At 47.4% G+C, this 18,523-nt stretch overlaps 1 protein-coding gene across 2 annotated transcripts in view; it reads right to left on the bottom strand.

The window, feature by feature from the left end:
• Positions 1-1,590: 1,590 nt before the first annotated feature.
• LOC144610932 (GRAM domain-containing protein 2A-like) overlaps positions 1,591-18,523 on the bottom strand; it is a 73,147-nt gene continuing 56,214 nt past the window's right edge. The window contains exons 8-12 of one of the 2 annotated variants that reach the window (XM_078429946.1): positions 11,075-11,137; positions 9,964-10,123; positions 9,752-9,845; positions 5,714-5,821; positions 1,591-2,723 (exon numbers count right to left, since the gene is read on the bottom strand). In XM_078429946.1, the coding sequence (XP_078286072.1) occupies positions 2,720-2,723; positions 5,714-5,821; positions 9,752-9,845; positions 9,964-10,123; positions 11,075-11,137 (429 nt within the window). In that variant the 3' untranslated portion in view covers positions 1,591-2,719. Of the gene's footprint in view, positions 2,724-5,709; positions 5,822-9,751; positions 9,846-9,963; positions 10,124-11,074; positions 11,138-18,523 lie in introns of those variants that run through there. The other variant, XM_078429945.1, reaches the window with a different exon arrangement.

Below are 18,523 nucleotides of genomic sequence, written 5' to 3'. Positions count from 1 at the left end.
TCACAGCTTAAGGATAAGGGGGAAGTCTTTTAGGACCGAGATGAGAAAACATTTCTTCACACAGAGTGGTGAGTCTGTGGAATTCTCTGCCACAGAAGGTAGTTGAGGCCAGTTCATTGGCTATATTTAAGAGGGAGTTAGATGTGGCCCTTGTGGCTAAAGGGATCAGGGGGTATGGAGAGAAGGCAGCTACAGGTTACTGAGCTGGATGATCAGCCATGATCATATTGAATGGCGGTGCAGGCTCGAAGGGCCGAATGGCCTACTCCTGCACCTATTTTCTATGTCTGTGTCTTCTACTCGCTGGAGTTGAGAAGAATGAGGGGGGACCTCATTGAAACACAGAATAGTGAAAGGCTTGGATAGAGTGAATGTGGAGAGGATGTTTCCACTAGTAGTCGAGTCTAGCTAGGACTAGAGGTCATAGCCTTAGAATTAAAGGATGTTCTTTTAGGAAGGAGATGAGGTGAAATATCTTTATTCAGAGGGTGGTGAATCTGTGGAATTCTTTGCCACAGAAAGCTGTGGAGGCCAAGTCAGTGGATATTTTTAAGGCAGAGATAGATTCTCGATTAGTACAGGTAATAGGGAGAAGGTAGGAGAATGGGATTTGGGAGGGAGACATAGATCAGCCATGATTGAATGGCAGAGTAGACTTGTTGGGCCAAATGGCCTAATTCTGCTCCTATCATTTATGACCTTGTGATAAATTCTTTATTAGTAAGGGTACCAGGGGTTATGGGGAGATGGTAAGAGAATGGGGTTGAGAGGGAAAGATAGATCGGCCATTATTGAATGGAGTGGACTTGATGGGCCGAATGGCCTAATTCTGCTCCTATGAACTTTTGAACCTACCACACATCAGAAAGAGCTAGCTTGAGGCCTGTGAAGATAGAGCGAAATACTGAATAAAATCACAGGAATGTCATTGTTAAACATTTATTAAACTGAATAATGAGAAAAACAGACAAGCATTTCTGCTGAGCAAGCAAGAGTGCAGCCGTTGTGAGTGGGACTCATGGAGTGGGATCGCTCCATTTCAGGCCCAGACCCTGGTTACAGGTTGTGGGGATCTGACCATCACAGATGCATCCTGTACATCAAAACTGTCAACTATCTCCCTGGGCTTCTTGACAAATTCTATTGGCTTTTCACAACCACCAGCATGGGGCTGCATCTTCTCTTCTGCTCAGCATTCACATCTCAATGCTCAATCACTCCATGATCACATGCTCCCACCGCCCACAGCCCCCCCCCCCCCCATCACAGCCATGTGTGCGCGCCCACCGCACCTTGAAGCAAGTTTCGTCTTTGCTCAGACTACTCCCCAAACTTCCCTCCACAGCCCACAATGAAGGGCACTCCCTTCACTGATAGTTCTCCCTCCACTCTCTCCAGCTCTTGTTCCTTTTCTCCATCAACCATCCTCCCTCCAATGCCATCTCTGGGGGCGCTCCATGTGCCCCATTGTTGGTCTCTCCAATGATGACCATTCTTGCGTCTCTCCACTGATGGTCTTCTCACCATTATATTCAACTGTTGACTACCCACCCTGACTGCACCCCCCCCCCCCCCCCGGCTGTCGACTGCTTCCCACTCCATCTACTACCCGCACTGACTGGTCATTGCCCTTCAATTACGACCTCGCTTGCATCTCTCCACTGATGGTCTTCCCACCATTATATTCATTTGCCTCCTGTGGGCCACCCCTCCCCACCCTCTGTTGACCACTCCCCACTCAATCCATTACCCGTACTGACTTCCCTCTCTCTGGTCACTGGCCTCCAATGATGACCCCACTTGCTTCTCCCCATTGATGGCCTTCCGTCCAACACCCACACTGACCTCCCCCCCCCCGCCCCCTCTGGCTACTGCCCTCCTAATGGTTACCCACTGAGATGGTGCTTTCTTCATTCCACCTTAGACCTATCTCCACACCAGGAACAGATGTTGCTTGATTGTACCATTCAGCACAGTTCATATAAGATGGAAAGAAGGGTCCTTTCACAATGTTAACAGCCGTAAATGCTTCTTGCTCAACACGTTGAGCGCACAACAACAGGCAATCAATATTTAGTAAAGCAAAGACCTGAAACAAATTGAGGCAGTGTCTGGGCTACGTCGGTGGAACAATTCATTTAGTGGAACAGGGTACTTCCACCATTTGAGAGAAGAAGTGCAGATGTTTGTCCTGGGATAGAGTTCTGGTCCCGTGGAGTGCCTTTTGTTGCGTGAGCGGGCTGGATTTTCCTTCGCACAGCGAACGAACGGAGTCACAGACGCCCTGTTAACACCCGGCACCGACACCCATTTTACAATTGATTAGAAGCAAGTAAAATTCTCAAGTCTATTGCTAGCCATTGCTGGATAATCTGGCACCTGAACAGCAGAAACGTGCTCCAAAATACTTCAACCTTTTGATGGACTGCGGCTTCCAAGATTGAATGACCCGTGGAATTTTATTCAACAAATAAATTAAAAATTCAGCTACTTATTGGGTTTTGTGCAAGTGCTCCAACTTATCGAAAGCTTGGTGTTGTGGTAATATCACAGTGCCTGGAGAAGTTAGCTGGTCTTAAGTCTTTTACAGGCAGTAGATGGCTTCTTCCAATTACAGTCCCATCCAGTAAGTTCAAGAGGTTTTGGAGTCTCCGTGTTGCCGGGTCCATGGCTGAGCCACTGTGCGCCAACAGCTTTAACAAAGCCTCGGGAACCTACTTTACCTGGAACATAAAATAAGGGGTTGAGCAGATTGAAAGTGAAACTCTGCCAATTGTTCTGAGGTTAGTTGGTGATAAACCATAGGATTAACTGTAACACAAAAACAGACTCCAAGAAGCACTTGCAATCTCACTGCACACAGTGACTGGTTATCTTTGCACAAAGCTACAAGAGGCAACATTAGGAAGATGGCAGATTCCTCCTGCACTCACAGCGAGTGCTGATGCAATTGATGGACCCCGACACCACCACGCCCCCCACCCCTAGTGCTCCCCATGTGGAGGGGTTACCATGATGCCATTCCCCATGGCATTGTGTTGATTGGAAGAGGTGTCAAAAAACAGGCACTCTGTGGGAGCTGTCCATTCATTTAGTGGAACCGGGTACTTCCACCATATGAGTGAAGAAGTCCTGGGATTGATGCTGGGGTCTCAAGGCCTTATTGCATATTGGGGAGAAGGTGATTTCACCTTCTGCACCCTGGTTAATAGAGGTGGGTCTGAGGTGGGGATAAACCTGGTAACTACAGGCCGAATGGCCCACTGCTGGAGACAGTGGTGGAAGCCCTAGTGTACAGGGCCCTAGTGAGACCGCACCTGGAGTACTGTGTGCAGTTTTGGTCTCCAAATTTGAGGAAGGATATTCTTGCTATTGAGGGCGTGCAGCGTAATTTACTAGGTTAATTCCCGGAATGTCGGGACTGTCGTATATTGAAAGACTGGAGCGACTAGGCTTGTATACACTGGAATTTAGAAGGATGAGAGGAGATCTTATCGAAACGTATAAGATTATTAAGGGGTTGGACATGTTAAAGGCAGGAAACATGTTCCCAATGTTGGGGGAGTCCAGAACAAGGGGCCACAGTTTAAGAATAAGGGGTAGGCCATTTAGAACGGAGATGAGGAAAAACTTTTTCAGTCAGAGAGTTGTAAATCTGTGGAATTCTCTGCCTCAGAAGGCAGTGGAGGCCAATTCTCTGAATGCATTCAAGAGAGAGCTAGATAGAGCTCTTAAGGATAGCGGAGTCAGGGGGTATGGGGAGAAGGCAGGAACGGGGTACTGATTGAGAATGATCAGCCATGATCACATTGAATGGCGGTGCTGGCTCGAAGGGCCGAATGGCCTCCTCCTGCACCTATTGTCTATTGAAGCAGAGCCACTGACAGTCTGGGCCACCACTTGAATCTTCAAGGCGCAGAAGGCTACTGGCCAAGTGCTGGGAGATGGGATCAATATGGATGGGTGCCCACTGGTCGGCGTGGACGTGGTGGGACATTAGATTAGTTTATTTTCATTTTCAAATTATTTTTATTTTCACTTTACCAAGATACAGTGAAAAGCTTTTTTGTTGAGTGCTATCCAGTCAGCGGAAAGACTACTGTAAACACGAGCACAATCAGGCCGTCAAACATGTACTGATACAGAATAAAGGGAATAATGTTCACTCTGACTCTGTGAGTCTACAGTAAGACCACTTTTTAAAAATAATCTATAGATGATTTGGCTACAGGAGTTATAGAAAACATCAATGTAGTAAATGAGAGGTGGGGGGAGGGGAATGGTGGCAACTTCAACAGCACTGGGTAGGTAGTTGGCTAGTGAAGTTTAAGTTAGACAAGGGGAACAGCAAGAAGAGGTAGTATGATTAACTATTTTGAGGTGTGTGGATATTCACAAATCGATGAAGAGAAGAAGGCAAGTGCATGAGGTGTTGAAGTGCATGATGAAAGAATGGGTGGCAAGCAACGCCATTCAATGTGATCATGGCTGATCATTCTCAATCGGTACCCCGTTCCTGCCTTCTCCCCATACCCCCTGACTCCACAATCCTTAAGAGCTCTATCCAGCTCTCTCTTGAATGCATTCAGAGAATTGGCCTCCACTGCCTTCTGAGGCAGAGAATTCCCTAGATTCACAACTCTCTGACTGAAAAAGTTTTTCCTCATCTCAGTTCTAAATGGCCTACCCCTTATTCTTAAATTGTGGCCCCTTGTTCTGGTCTCCCCCAACATTGGGAACATGTTTCCTGCCTCTAACGTGTCCAACCCCTTAATAATCTTATATGTTTAGATAAGATCTCCTCTCATCCTTCTAAATTCCAGTGTATACAAGCCTAGTCGCAGTTTAAGAATAAGGGGTAGGCCATTTAGGACTGAGATGAGGAAAAACTACTTCACTCAGAGAGTTGTGAATCTGTGGAATTCTCTGCCACAGAAGGCAGTGGAGGCCAATTCACTGCATATTTTCAAGAGAGTTAGATTTAGCTCTGAGGGCTAAGGGAGTCAAGGGATATGGGGGAAAAAGCAGGAACGGGGAACTGATTTTAGATGATCAGCCATGATCATTTTGAATGGCAATGCTGGCTCGAAGGGCCAAATGGCCTACTCCTGCACCAATTTTTCTATGTTTCTATGAATAATGTACAGGAGGACAACTTTGTAAATAGAGGGGTTGAATGTGATTTTCACTTTCTTCATTTCTATGAATGTGGCTCCACTCAATAGAACTGAAGCCGGTGGGTGACATGGTGGCACAGCGGTAGAGTTGCTGCCTTACAGCTCCAGACCCCTGGGCTCGATCCCGACTACGGGTGCTGTCCGCACGAAGATTGTACGTTCTCTCTGTGACCGTGTGGGTTTTCTCCGGGTGCTCTGGTTTCCTTCCACACTCCAAAGACGTGCAGGTTTGTAGGTAAGTTGACTTCAGTAAAATTACAAATTTTCCTTAGTGTGTCGGATAGTGCTAGCATACGGGGTGATTGCCGGTCGGCGCGGACTCGGTGGGCCAAAGGGCATGTTTCCGCACTGTCTCTAAAGTCTAAAGATGACCAGGCAGCTTCAAGGGGCCAAAAGTTTCATCTGTATGGGTTTCAATGTACCCCAATGAGCTACAACATGGAGCAAGATTGCTGACCACTGCCAGTGAGACGCCACAGAGTGAGAAGGTGCCTGTCCTGGTGCAGGGGAATGGTCATATTTGGCCGACATCTTACCTCTTGTGGGTGTGTGACTGAGAGGCTGCGTCCAGGAGTCCCAGTTGCTGCTCCAGGGAGAAAACTCGGAACGTCATGTAAATAGAGGATACCAAAAGGATAATGACTCTGGAAAAACATACACCAGCCAATTCGTCAGACCGCAGGGTTTTAAACAAATGAAACCTGAAATACAAGTCTATCTGAAACAGCTTCTTTCTCCAACAATAACAAGATTTGCAAGGTACCAAGCAGTGTTTTTGCAGACTTCTCACGTCTGGGGAAACTAGTTTGCAGTGTTCTTCCAGTTGGAGGTCATGTAAACACGGTGCGTCTGTCCTTGTCCATCAGCCCTTGCTTCCCATCTCTCTACAACACACCAGCCACATTTCATCTCAGGCACTGGCCCATCCCGCACCTCACACAGTCCTCCAAGGCAGGCATGTCTGTACCACACAAGACTCTGCTCCTGGGCTCAAATGGGATTTATTAGCCTCTGGCGTTTGCAGCCAGAGTTATATCAAATAAAATGGAGCCATTTCCCTGTTGGAGAACTACAAAGTCAGAGATGAGAGGGTCTGAGAGGACGACCAACAGATTGTCCACACTGTGCCTCTGGGGAACCCGAAGATTGAAGGACAAAATGCCCATCGTCGAGGTTCTTTTCACTGAAATGACATTCAACAGCTCTGCAGCAGACCGGCCAGGATTAGTTCATTGAGGAACACATCCCTCTGCTTAATTATCAGACTACTTTCCTTTAAACACCACCAAGCAACAGTACCCTCCCATCAGCCCAGTGAAGATGACGGTGGATGTAACAGGCACAGCCTTGACAAGATGAGAAAGCTTCAGAGGAGGGAGCTGTTATGTATTGCCCGGAACAATAACATCAACCGATTAAGTAATTTAACTAACGACCTTCGAATGTGGTGCATCAACCTAACTTACATAAAATGGCAGGTATTTATTCACAAAATGCTGGAGTAACTCAGCAGGTCAGGCAGCATCTCGGGAGAGAAGGAATGGGTGACGTTTCGGGTCGAGACCCTTCTTCAGACTGATGTCAGGGGGGCGGGACAAAGGAAGGATATAGGTGGAGACAGGAAGATAGAGGGAGATCCAATTGGAGGAACAGCACCTCATATTTCGCCTGGGCAGTTTGCAGCCCAGTGGTATGAACATCGACTTCTCAAACTTTAGATAGTTCCTCTGTCCCTCTCTTCCCCTCCTCCTTCCCAGATCTCCCTCTATCTTCCTGTCTCCACCTATATCCTTCCTTTGTCCCGTCCCCCTGACATCAGTCTGAAGAAGGGTCTCGACCCAAAATGTCACCCATTCCTTCTCTCCTGAGATGCTGCCTGACCTGCTGAGTTACTCCAGCATTTTGTGAATAAATACCTTCGATTTGTACCAGCATCTGCAGTTATCTTCTTATATTACATAAAATGGCTGCAGCCTGAGAACAACAATGAATCAGCACCAGGCCTTGGCGAGCAGAGAGATGTTTCCCCGGTTCCCTGATCTACCGATAGAAGTGAAACTTCCCGTTCAGCATTTTAACATTTATTTAGTTGGGCGGGGCGGCACTGTGTGCAGTGGTAGAGTTGCTGCCTTACAGAGCTAAAGACCCAGGATCAATCCCGACTGCGGGTGCTGTCTTTATGGAGTTTGTATGTCCTCCCTGTGATCGCGTGGGGTTTTTTTCCGGGTGCTCCAGTTTCCTCCCACGTTCCAAAGTGTGTAGGATAGTGCCAGTGTATGGGTGATCGGAGGTCGGCACGGACTCAGTGGGCCGAAGGGCCTGTTTCCGCACTGTATCTCTAAAGTCTAAAGTTTAGTTTGCAGGTTCTAGACATGATGGGCAAGGCCAGCGTTTCCCTCTCAACCCCAGTTGCCCTTGATCGCCCATTAGTGGGTATAGTCACATCCAAACCTCCTCTGCTGGGCATTGGATACACTGAGGCAGATCGACACTCTGGGGAGCATGCAGGAGGCAGAGAGGGTTATAGACAATTTCAGGAGGTGGTCACGCCACAGGTTCAGTCAGATGGACGCGTGGCAGAAGAGGAATTGCTCGGACTATCCTGATTGGACTTTACTGGCTTTACCTTGCACCAAACGTTATTCCCTTATCAAGTATCGTTATACAGTAAATGGCTCGATTGTAATCATGTATTGTCTTTCCGCTGACTGGTTAGCACTCAATAAAAGCTTTTCACTGTACCTCGGTACACATGACAATAAACAAAACTGAAACAGAAAGGCAGGCAGGAAGTGTGGAAATAACTTGGGGCTATCTCCCTCTCAAAGAAGAAACCAATTTTGAGTCAACGCCACACGGTGGCACAGCTGTAGAGTTGCCGTCTAACAGCGCCAGAAACCCGGGTTCAATCCTGGATACCAGTGCTGTCTGTACAAAGGTTGCACGTCCTCCCCGTGACTGTAGGGGCTTTCTCGGGGTGCTCCGATTGCCTCCCACACTCCAAAGACGTATAGGTTTGTAGGTTGTGTAGGAAAATAACTGCAGATGCTGGTACAAATCAAAGGTATTTATTCATAAAATGCTGGAGTAACTCAGCAGGTCAGGCAGCATCTCAGGAGAGAAGGAACAGGTGACGCCTCGGGTCGAGACCCGTTCCTTCTCTCCTGAGATGCTGCCGGACCTGCTGAGTTACTCCAGCATTTTGTGAATAAATACCTCAGGTTTGTAGGTTAATTGGCGTCAGTAAAAATTGTAAATTGTCCCTGGTATGTAGGATTGTGTTAGTGTGATCGCTGGTCGGCATGTACCCAGTGGGCCGAAGGGCCTGCTTAGTTTAGAGATACAGCGCGGAAACAGGCCCTTTCGACCGACCGGGTCCGCGCCGACCAGCGATCCCCGCACATTAACACTATCCGATACCCACTACGGACAATTTTTACATTTACCAAGCCAATTAACCTACAAACCTGTACGTCTTTGGAGTGTCGGAGGAAACCGAAGATCTCGGAGAAAACCCACGCAGGTCACGGGGAGAACGTACACACTCCGTACAGACAGCACCCGTAGTCGGGATCGAACCCGGGTCACCGGAGCTGCATTCGCTGTAAGGCAGCAACTCTACCGCTGTGCCACCATACATGCCCGTTTCTGCACTGTATCTCTAGACTAAACTACTGTTGATGGGATAGGCTCGCATGGATGATCGCAGCTGCAGCCAAACTAGCGGAACCACGTCTGGCTCTGTCGAACAGCAGGGAAGGAGTAAGTCCAGGCATGTGATAGTGATAGGTGACTCTCGTCAGGAAGGGTCTCGACCCGAAACGTCACCCATTCCTTCTCTCCAGAGATGCTGCCTGACCTGCTGAGTTACTTCAGCATTTTGTGATACCTAGTCAGGCATTTTGGGCTTTTTTGTTGCTGCAAGTAAGACTCCAGTAAGTGAACTAGGTAGGACTTCTGACATAGTGTCAATAACCTGAAATGTTAATTCTCTTTCTCTTTCCACAGATGCTGCCTGGCCCGATGTGTTATTTATTTTGAGTTTTTAAGTATTTAATTCATTCACTTTCTGTCAAATTTCAGATTTAACAATCCAATACAACTGAATTATAGACAATAGACAATAGGTGCAGGAGGAGGCCGTTCAGCCCTTCGAGCCAGCACCGCCATTCAATGTGATCATGGCTGATCATTCTCAATCAGTACCCTGCTCCTGCCTTCTCCCCATACCCCCTGACTCCGCTATCCTTAAGAGCTCTATCTAGCTCTCTTTTGAATGCTTTCAGAGAATTGGCCTCCACTGCCTTCTGAGGCAGAGAATTCCACAGATTTACAACTCTCTGACTGAAAAAGTTTTTTCTCATCTCAGTTCTAAATGGCCTACCCCTTATTCTTAAACTGTGGCAACTTAAATTGAAGTCTCTCTGCTGCTGTGATGGGATTTGAACTTGTGTCTGGATCGTTAGTGCAGTCCCTGCATTACTAGTCCAGTAATGTAATTACTACACCACATACCCGCTCCTTTCACACCGTGCAACAAGTTACTGCATACTGAGTTGTTGATCAATACTCACATAATAATTAATATCCTGAGGATTCGGTATTCCACTTTGCTGATGCCTTCGACTGAATCTAATTCAAGTATTTTTTCTTTCTTCACCAGTCTTTCTGAATGGTAGAAGCGTACAGAGAAAGGAATGAGAGGGAACCAACTTATATAACTTAATTAATAAGACCTGGACTGTCTGCGTATTGATGAGCTGTAGCCCATGCTGTCCGTACTCACCTCTGAAAGTCTGGCTGCTGCAACTGGAGCTCTCTACCTCTGGGGTACTCAGGCTGCTGGTGGAGTTTCCCAACAGGGACTGTTGTTCTGTTTCGGGCTGTGAGGATGAGGAGCCGTTAGATAGTTTCCTTTTCCAGTCCAAATGTAACCTACAGCCTTCCTGAGAAACAGCACAGAAAGTGATCTCACCCAGTAACAGCGCCACTGACTGCAGGCATTGGATAATTGGATAACTCCTATCTACAGACATTCTCTGACGACTCTGCCATCGTCGGCCTCATCACAGGTGACGATGACAGGGCGTACAGAGAACTGATCAAGGAGTTTGTGGACTGATGCTATCGGAACCGCCTCCGGATCAACGCGGGGAAAACCAGGGAGATGGTGGTAGATTTCCGCAGGAGCAGCCAAGTCCCCCCTGACACCGGTGAACATCCAGGGAATGGACATCGGGAGAGTGGACTTTTATAATTACCTGGGTGTTTACCTCAACAATAAATTAGACTGAACCGAAAACACCAACACGCTATACAAAAAGGGCCAGAGCAGACTTTATCTGCTGAGGAGACTCAGGTCCTTTGGAGTGCAGGGGGGACTCCTAAGGACCTTCTACAACACGGTGGTTGCATCTGCCATTTTCTATGGAGTGGTCTGCTGGAGCAGCAGCATGGGAGAGGGAGGGGGAGTTGAAGTGCTGAGCCACCGGGAGATCAGGTTGGTTAAGGCCGACTGAGCGAAGGTGTTGAGCGAAACGATCGCCGAGCCTGCGTTTGGTCTCGCCGATGTAGAGAAGTTAACATCTGGAACAGCGGATACAATAGATGAGTTGGGAACGTTATCAGTTGTGACCTGCAGGTCTGTGGGTTCACTGCTGGACAGTGGCATTATATTGGGCAGATTTAATTTGACCAGCACAACTAAAATGGGCCAAAGGGCTTCTTTCATTGGCATAATTTGTCTACGGTTCTGGCACATCCCAGTACGACTGGTATCACGAGGTTCCCTGCCCAACATTCCTGCGTAGTAACTTCCAGGTTTCTGAGAATGAAGGGGGAAATCCCTCCAAATATTATGTAATGTGAAAAATGTAAACATCCGGAAAACAACTTACCGAGGGAAGGGAATCCAATGTGTCTACACCCAGGCCCACACTCAGGCTTTTCTTACTGTTATCCTGAAACAAAGAATGGTCATTGAATGCGCTGCTAGAGTAAAGTACGTACCTTCCTGTAAAGCACTAGGGGAGAGACAATGTTACTTTCAAATTGTGAGAGAGGGGTAAAAAGGGATAATTGATTTAGACTAAGGATCCTGAGAAATAGCTGACTCGACCATGCCCGACTAAAAAAAGGAACCCTGAGAAATAACTGACCAGACCGTGCTCGGCTAGGTGTTATGTTAGTGCACTTGGTCAGTCAGTTTAAATGCAGTCCTTGTTCTCACTCCGTTCCGTCTCTATAGTCACTATGCTACCTATTACGCTATTTCTATCTTCTATAGTTCTACTATATTCCTTTAATATTTATTCCGAGGCATCGGCAAGCCTGTGATTCCTGCGATTCTTTCAGGATTTATTCTTCGCTTTCCCCTTACAAGCATACTGTATGATGTGGAAGGCAACGGGTGCGGTGACGGTTGATTGTGCACCTCAGTGCTCCGATTGGAAGGAGCCCGAAGGGGAGGAATTAGAGGTGTAACAATTGTAAAATGAAGTGAATAAAAAGGGATTTTCTCGACCTCGGTGTGTCTCGACAGGGGAGGCACCCAACTCTGCAGACTTGCAAATAAACTATACTTGTTTCTCTAGATTATCTCGAGCATCGTGATTGTGAGCACTCACATTTGCATCTCACACAAGGTTATTTCAGGACAGAGATATTCACATGCCTATGCTGAAGTGGCACCTTGCGGAACTTTTCATTGTTATAGTAATTATATTTTGCAGTGATTATATTATACTGCATGTATAAGACAATAACTGCAGATGCTGGTACAAATCAAAGGTATTTATTCACAAAATGCTGGAGTAACTCAGCAGGTCAGGCAGCATCACTATAGCACTGGAGGAGGCCCATGACAGAAAGGTCAGACTGGGAATGGGAGGGGGAGTTGAAGTGCTCCTCCAGTGCCATAGTGAGGCCCACCGGAAATTGGAGGAACAGCACCTCATATTTCGCCTGGGCAGCTTGCAGCCCAGTGGTATGAACATTGACTTCTCCCACTTTAGATAGTTCCTCTGTCCCTCTCTTCCCCTCCCCCTTCCCAGATCTCCCTCTATCTTCCTGTCTCCACCTATATCCTTCCTTTGTCCCGCCCCCCCTGACATCAGTCTGAAGAAGGGTCTCGACCCGAAACGTCACCCATTCCTTCTCTCCTGAGATGCTGCCTGACCTGCTGAGTTACTCCAGCATTTTGTGAATAAATACCTTTGATATTATACTGCATGGTGCTTTGTGCTACCCTGCCTGCAACCCACTTATCACTGTCCAGGCTTTATCCTGGCGCCATCTCTCTTTTTTAGCTTTCTCCCCCCACTTTTATCAGCCCCAGATGCTGCCCCATCTGTTGAGTTCCTCCAGCTCTTTGTGTTTTGCTATTAGTTAAACAGTGGATTTATTGTAGCGTGAGATGTACATGTGTCAGATGAGTAACTCAATGCCTGAAACCAGGAGCATTTCCACCATCTGCAAGTCAGGACGGAGGTGGAATTCCCTGTGCTTGCCTGGATGAATGCAGCTTCAGCAACTCTCAGGAAGTTCCACATCGTCCTGGACAAAGCTGCCCGCTGGTCTGGCACCCCATCCGGAACCCCCCACCACCACCAGTAGGCAATGACTCAAATGTGCACCACCTCCAAGATCACTGGGGTTCCTCACCCAAGTTGCTGTAACAGCACCTCCAAAACCCTCCACCTCCAGCACCAAGGATGAGGGCAGCAGACACGAGGAAACAGCACCCCCTGCAGGTCCCAAGAACACTAGCAATGGGAGCAGGTGGTGGTCAACTGACCCCTCACCACTGCCCCTTCATTCATCAAGATCAATGTGAACTTGCATCTTAAGGTACAGAGGGATACAGGCCTAAGGCAAGCAGGTGGGATTATTGTAGACAAGCATCAGGGTTGGCATGGACAAGGAGGACGATAAGGCCATGTTTCTCTACTGCTCTATCCATGCAGAAGATTGAGGGGGGATCTTATAGAAACTAAGGGGTTGGACAGGCTAGATGCAGGAAGATTGTTCCCGATGTTGGGGGAAGTCCAGAACAAGGGGTCACAGTTTAAGGATAAGGGTCTTTTAGGACCGAGATGAGAACTTTTTTTTCACACAGAGAGTGATGAATCTGTTGAGGCCAGTTCATTGGCTATATTTAAGAGGGAGTTAGATGTGGCCCTTGTGGCTAAAGGGATCAGGGGGTATGGAGAGAAGGCAGGTACGGGATACTGAGTTGGATGATCAGCCATGATCATATTGAATGGCGGTGCGTACAGGCTCGAAGGGCCGAATGGCCTACTCCTGCACCTATTTTCTATGTTTCTATGCTATCTCTCCGACAGAGCACGAGTATTCGGTGAAACTGTCTCTGAGTTACTGAAACAGATACTGCAGTCAGTGCTCCCAATGTGGTCTCCTTTACATTGGTAAGGCCTAACATAGATGACTCTTTCGCCAAACACTTGTGCTCAATCCGCCAAGGTCTGCTGGACCTCCCAGTTGCCAACCGTTTGACTCCCCTTCCTATTCCCATACTGACCTTGTGGAAAAAAAGAATTTGCAGATGCTGGTTTATACCAAAGATTTTGGTAGGACAAATCAAAATAGGACGTACAGGGTAAATGGTAGGGAATTGAGGAATGCAGTGGAACAGAGGGATCTGGGAATAACTGTGCATTGTTCCCTGAAGGTGGAATCTCATGTGGATAGGGTGGTGAAGAAGGCGTTTGGTATGCTTGCCTTTATAAATCAGAGCATCGAGTATAGAAGTTGGGATGTAATGTTGAAATTGTACAGGGCATTGGTGAGGCCGAATCTGGAGTATGGTGTGCAGTTCTGGTCGCCAAATTATAGGAAGGATGTCGACAAAATGGAGAGGGTACAGAGGAGATTTACTAGAATGTTGCCTGGGTTTCAGCACTTAGGCTACAGAGAGAGATTGAACAGGTTGGGTCTTTATTCTTTGGAGCGTAGAAGGTTGAGGGGGGACTTGATAGAGGTTTTTTAAATTTTGAGAGGGACGGACAGAGTTGACGTGGGTAGGCTTTTCCCTTTGAGAGTGGGGAAGATTCCAACAAGGGGACATAGCTTCAGAATTGAGGGACAAAGGTTTAGGGGTAACATGAGGGGGAACTTCTTTACTCAGAGGGTTGTGGCTGTATGGAATGGGCTTCCGGTGGAAGTGGTGGAGGCTGGCTCGATTTTATTATTTAAGAGTAAATTGGATAGGTATATGGATAGGAGGGGATTGGAGGGTTATGGTCTGAGTGCAGGTAGATGAGACTAGGTCAGGGAGAATGGTCGGCGTGGACTGGTAGGGCCGGACAGGCCTGTTTCCATGCTGTAGTTGTTATATTGTTATATTGTTATATATTGTATAGACACAAAGTGCTGAAGTAACGAGGCAGGTCAGGCAGTACATCTGGAAAAAAAAGGATGGCTGACCTTTCGGGTCGAGACTGTCACCAGTCCTCGGTCAGAGGAAAGGTCCCGACCCGAAACATCACCCATCCTTTTTCTCCAGAGATCTGCCTGACCTGCTGAGTTACTCCAGCACTTTGTGTCCATCCCATACTGACCTTTTTGTCCCTGGTCTCCTCCATTGCCACACACAAACTGGAGGACCAGCACCTCATATTCCAATTGGGCAACTTACAGCCCAACTGTATGAATGTTCAATTCTCCAACTTCAGGAAATACCCATCTAACACCTCTGTCTTTCCAGTGCCCACCTTCACCCCAGCGCTCCCATTTCTTCCACCATCTCCCAACCACCCTTGGTCATCCTCCTCCTTCCTCACCCATCTGCAATTCTCGACTCGAAACGTCACCCATTCCTTCGCTCCTGAGATGCTGCCTGACCTGCTGAGTTACTCCAGCATTTTGTGAATAAATGCAATTCCACAGTACTCCATTTCCATTTTGTTCCCCCTCACGCCATGTTCCCTTCCACTCACATCCCTATCTGTGCCGTTACATTTTACTCCTCCTCATCTGACACTCTTTAGTCTTCTATCCAGCTCTAGCCTTTGATATTTTCTTTACCCATCTACCAATCAAACTCCCCTCATCTCTCACTACTTATCACTTGCCGGGCTTTATCCTGGCGCCACCTCTCTTATTCAACTTTCTCCCCCCACTCTCATCAGCCTGAATGCTCTCCCCAGATGTTGCCTGACCTGTTAAGTTCCTCCAGCTCTTTGTATTTTGCTATTAGTTTCACACAGTGGATTTACTGTAGCGCGAGATGTACACAGGTAATATGTTGATGGACAGCTGTAAGAGAATCATGCTGTTCTTTCTTAGTATGATCGTCACTGCACTGAATATTGACAGGATGTGCATGGTTACCATGCAATAGGATAGACACTTCCTAAATGGTGTCATTTGTTTTAAAATAATCTTTCACAGCATGTGGTGCATCCATCATTTGTGTTTAGCTGCCGTTGAACTGGGTAGCTTCCTGAGCTATTTTATAAAGCCAATTAAGAGGCAACCTATCCACTGGCAGAGAGTATAAGAAAATAACTGCAGATGCTGGTACAAATCGAAGGTATTTATTCACAAAATGCTGGAGTAACTCAGCAGGTGAGACAGAGGTTCACCTGCACCTCCTCCAACCTCATCTATTGCATCCGCTGCTCCAGATGTCAACTTATTTACATCGGCGAAACCAAACGCAGGCTCGGCGATCGCTTCGCTCAACACCTGCGCTCGGTCCAGGTTGACCAATCTGATCTCCCGGTGGCCGAGCACTTCAACTCCCCCTCCCATTCCCAGTCTGACCTTTCTGTCATGTGCCTCCTCCAGTGCCATAGTGAGGCCCACCGGAAATTGGAGGAACAGCACCCCATATTTCGCCTGGGCAGCTTGCAGCCCAGTGGTATGAACATCGACTTCTCCAACTTAAGATAGTTCCTCTGTCCCTCTCTTCCCCCCCCCCCTTCCCAGATCTCCCTCTATCTTCCTGTCTCCACCTATATCCTTCCTTTGTCCCGCCCCCCCTGACATCAGTCTGAAGTAGAGTCTCGACCCGAAACGTCACCCATTCCTTCTCTCCTGAGATGCTGCCTGACCTGCTGAGTACGTTCCACTGGCAGAGAGTAGTCACACACAAACTGTAGGAACAGCATCTCATATTCCACTTTGCCAGCTTATTACCCAACGGTATGACCGTTCAATTCTCCAACTTCAGGTGAACATGGGTGGGTAATACCTGCCTAAAATCTGCATATGTGTGGGGGCCAGAACAGGGAAGAATATCAGATCCCTTTCTCTGTAGGTCATTCGAAAACTAGCCAGGTTTTTCAGTGACAATCTGGTGGTGTCATGATGCTAACTTTGTATTCCAGATCGAACTACCCAAACCATCTTCCCTTCGTTTTTACCTCATCTCCGGATTGTTAATCCAGTTCTCTGGATTATAAATGTACCAACCCTGTTGCTATCACAATGTACCACTTTCTCATCCACTCCCTACACACTCGGGGCAATTGACAGAGGCCAACCAACTTACAAACCGGCATGTCTTTGGGATCTGGGAGGACACTGAAGCACCTGGAGGATACCCACGTGTTCACAGGGGGAACATGTAAACTCCACACAGACAGCACCCAAGGTAAAACTGCACCTGCACCTCTGGCGTTATAAACAATAGACAATAGGTGCAGGAGTAGGCCATTCAGCCCTTCGAGCCAGCACCGCCATTCAATGCGATCATGGCTGATCACTCTCAATCAGTACCCCGTTCCTGCCTTCTCCCCATACCCCCTCATTCCGCTATCCTTAAGAGCTCTATCCAGCTCTCTCTTGAAAGCATCCAACGAACTGGCCTCCACTGCCTTCTGAGGCAGAGAATTCCACACCTTCACCACTTTCTGACTGAAAAAGTTCTTCCTCATCTCCGTTCTAAATGGCCTACCCCTTATTCTTAAACTGTGGCCCCTTGTTCTGGACTCCCCCAACATTGGGAACATGTTTCCTGCCTCTAATGTGTCCAATCCCCTAATTATCTTATATGTTTCAATAAGATCCCCCCTCATCCTTCTAAATTCCAGTGTATACAAGCCTAATTGCTCCAGCCTTTCAACATACGACAGTCCCGCCATTCCGGGAATTAACCTAGTGAACCTACGCTGCACGCCCTCAATAGCAAGAATATCCTTCCTCAAATTTGGAGACCAAAACTGCACACAGTACTCCAGGTGCGGTCTCACCAGGGCCCGGTACAACTGTAGAAGGACCTCTTTGCTCCTATACTCAACTCCTCTTGTTATGAAGGCCAACATTCCATTGGCTTTCTTCACTGCCTGCTGTACCTGCATGCTTCCTTTCATTGACTGATGCACTAGGACACCCAGATCTCGTTGAACTCCCCCTCCTCCTAACTTGACACCATTCAGATAATAATCTGCCTTTCTATTCTTACTTCCAAAGTGAATAACCTCACACTTATGAGACAGCAGCTTTCACAGCTGCACCACAGTGCCTTTGTGTATAAAACACAGTGCCTATATGATGCTTTAATACAGTTTCCGTCTGTCTCATATTCCTGAAAAATATGAGTTGATGCATTTCTGGAAGACTAATAAGGCTAGGAGATGCACAATGAACGATAGGATGCAAGGAACTATTGAGGAATAGAGGAACCTTGGTATACAAGTCCAAAGATCCCTGAAGGTGACAGCACCGGGGGTAAAAAAACATTGGATGAAGGGATTAAAAGTAACATTAGCAAATTTGCCGATGACACAAAGCTGGGTGGCAGTGTGAACTGTGAGGAAGATGCTATGAGGTTGTAGGGTGACTTGGACAGGTTGTGTGAGTGGGCAGATGCATGGCAGATGCAGTTTAATGTGGATAAGTGTGAGGTTATCCACTTTGGTGGTAAGAATAGGAAGGCAGATTATTATCTGAATGGTGTCAAGTTAAGAAAAGGGGATGTACAACGAGATCTGGGTGTCCTAGTGCATCAGTCACTGAAAGGAAGCATGCAGTGAAGAAAGCCAATGGAATGTTGGCCTTCATAACAAGAGGAGTTGAGTATAGGAGCAAAGAGGTCCTTCTGCAGTTGTACACGGGCCCTAGTGAGACCGCACCTGGAGTACTGTGTGCAGTTTTGGTCTCCAAATTTGAGGAAGGATATTTTTGCTATTGAGGGCGTGCACCTAAAGTGCACTAGGTTAATTCCCGGAATGGCGGGACTGTCGTATGTTGAGAGACTAGGCTTGTATACACTGGAATTTAGAAGGATGAGAGGGGATCTTATTGAAACATATAAGATTATTAAGGGATTGGACACGTTAGAGGCAGGAAACATGTTCCCAATGTTGGGGGAGTCCAAAACC

This window comes from Rhinoraja longicauda, chromosome 38 (genome assembly GCF_053455715.1).
Source record: "Rhinoraja longicauda isolate Sanriku21f chromosome 38, sRhiLon1.1, whole genome shotgun sequence".
NCBI classification, from domain to species: domain Eukaryota; kingdom Metazoa; phylum Chordata; class Chondrichthyes; order Rajiformes; family Arhynchobatidae; genus Rhinoraja; species Rhinoraja longicauda.
The sequence above is the reverse complement of the archived record's forward strand: the minus strand, read 5'-3'. Positions and strand labels throughout refer to the sequence as shown.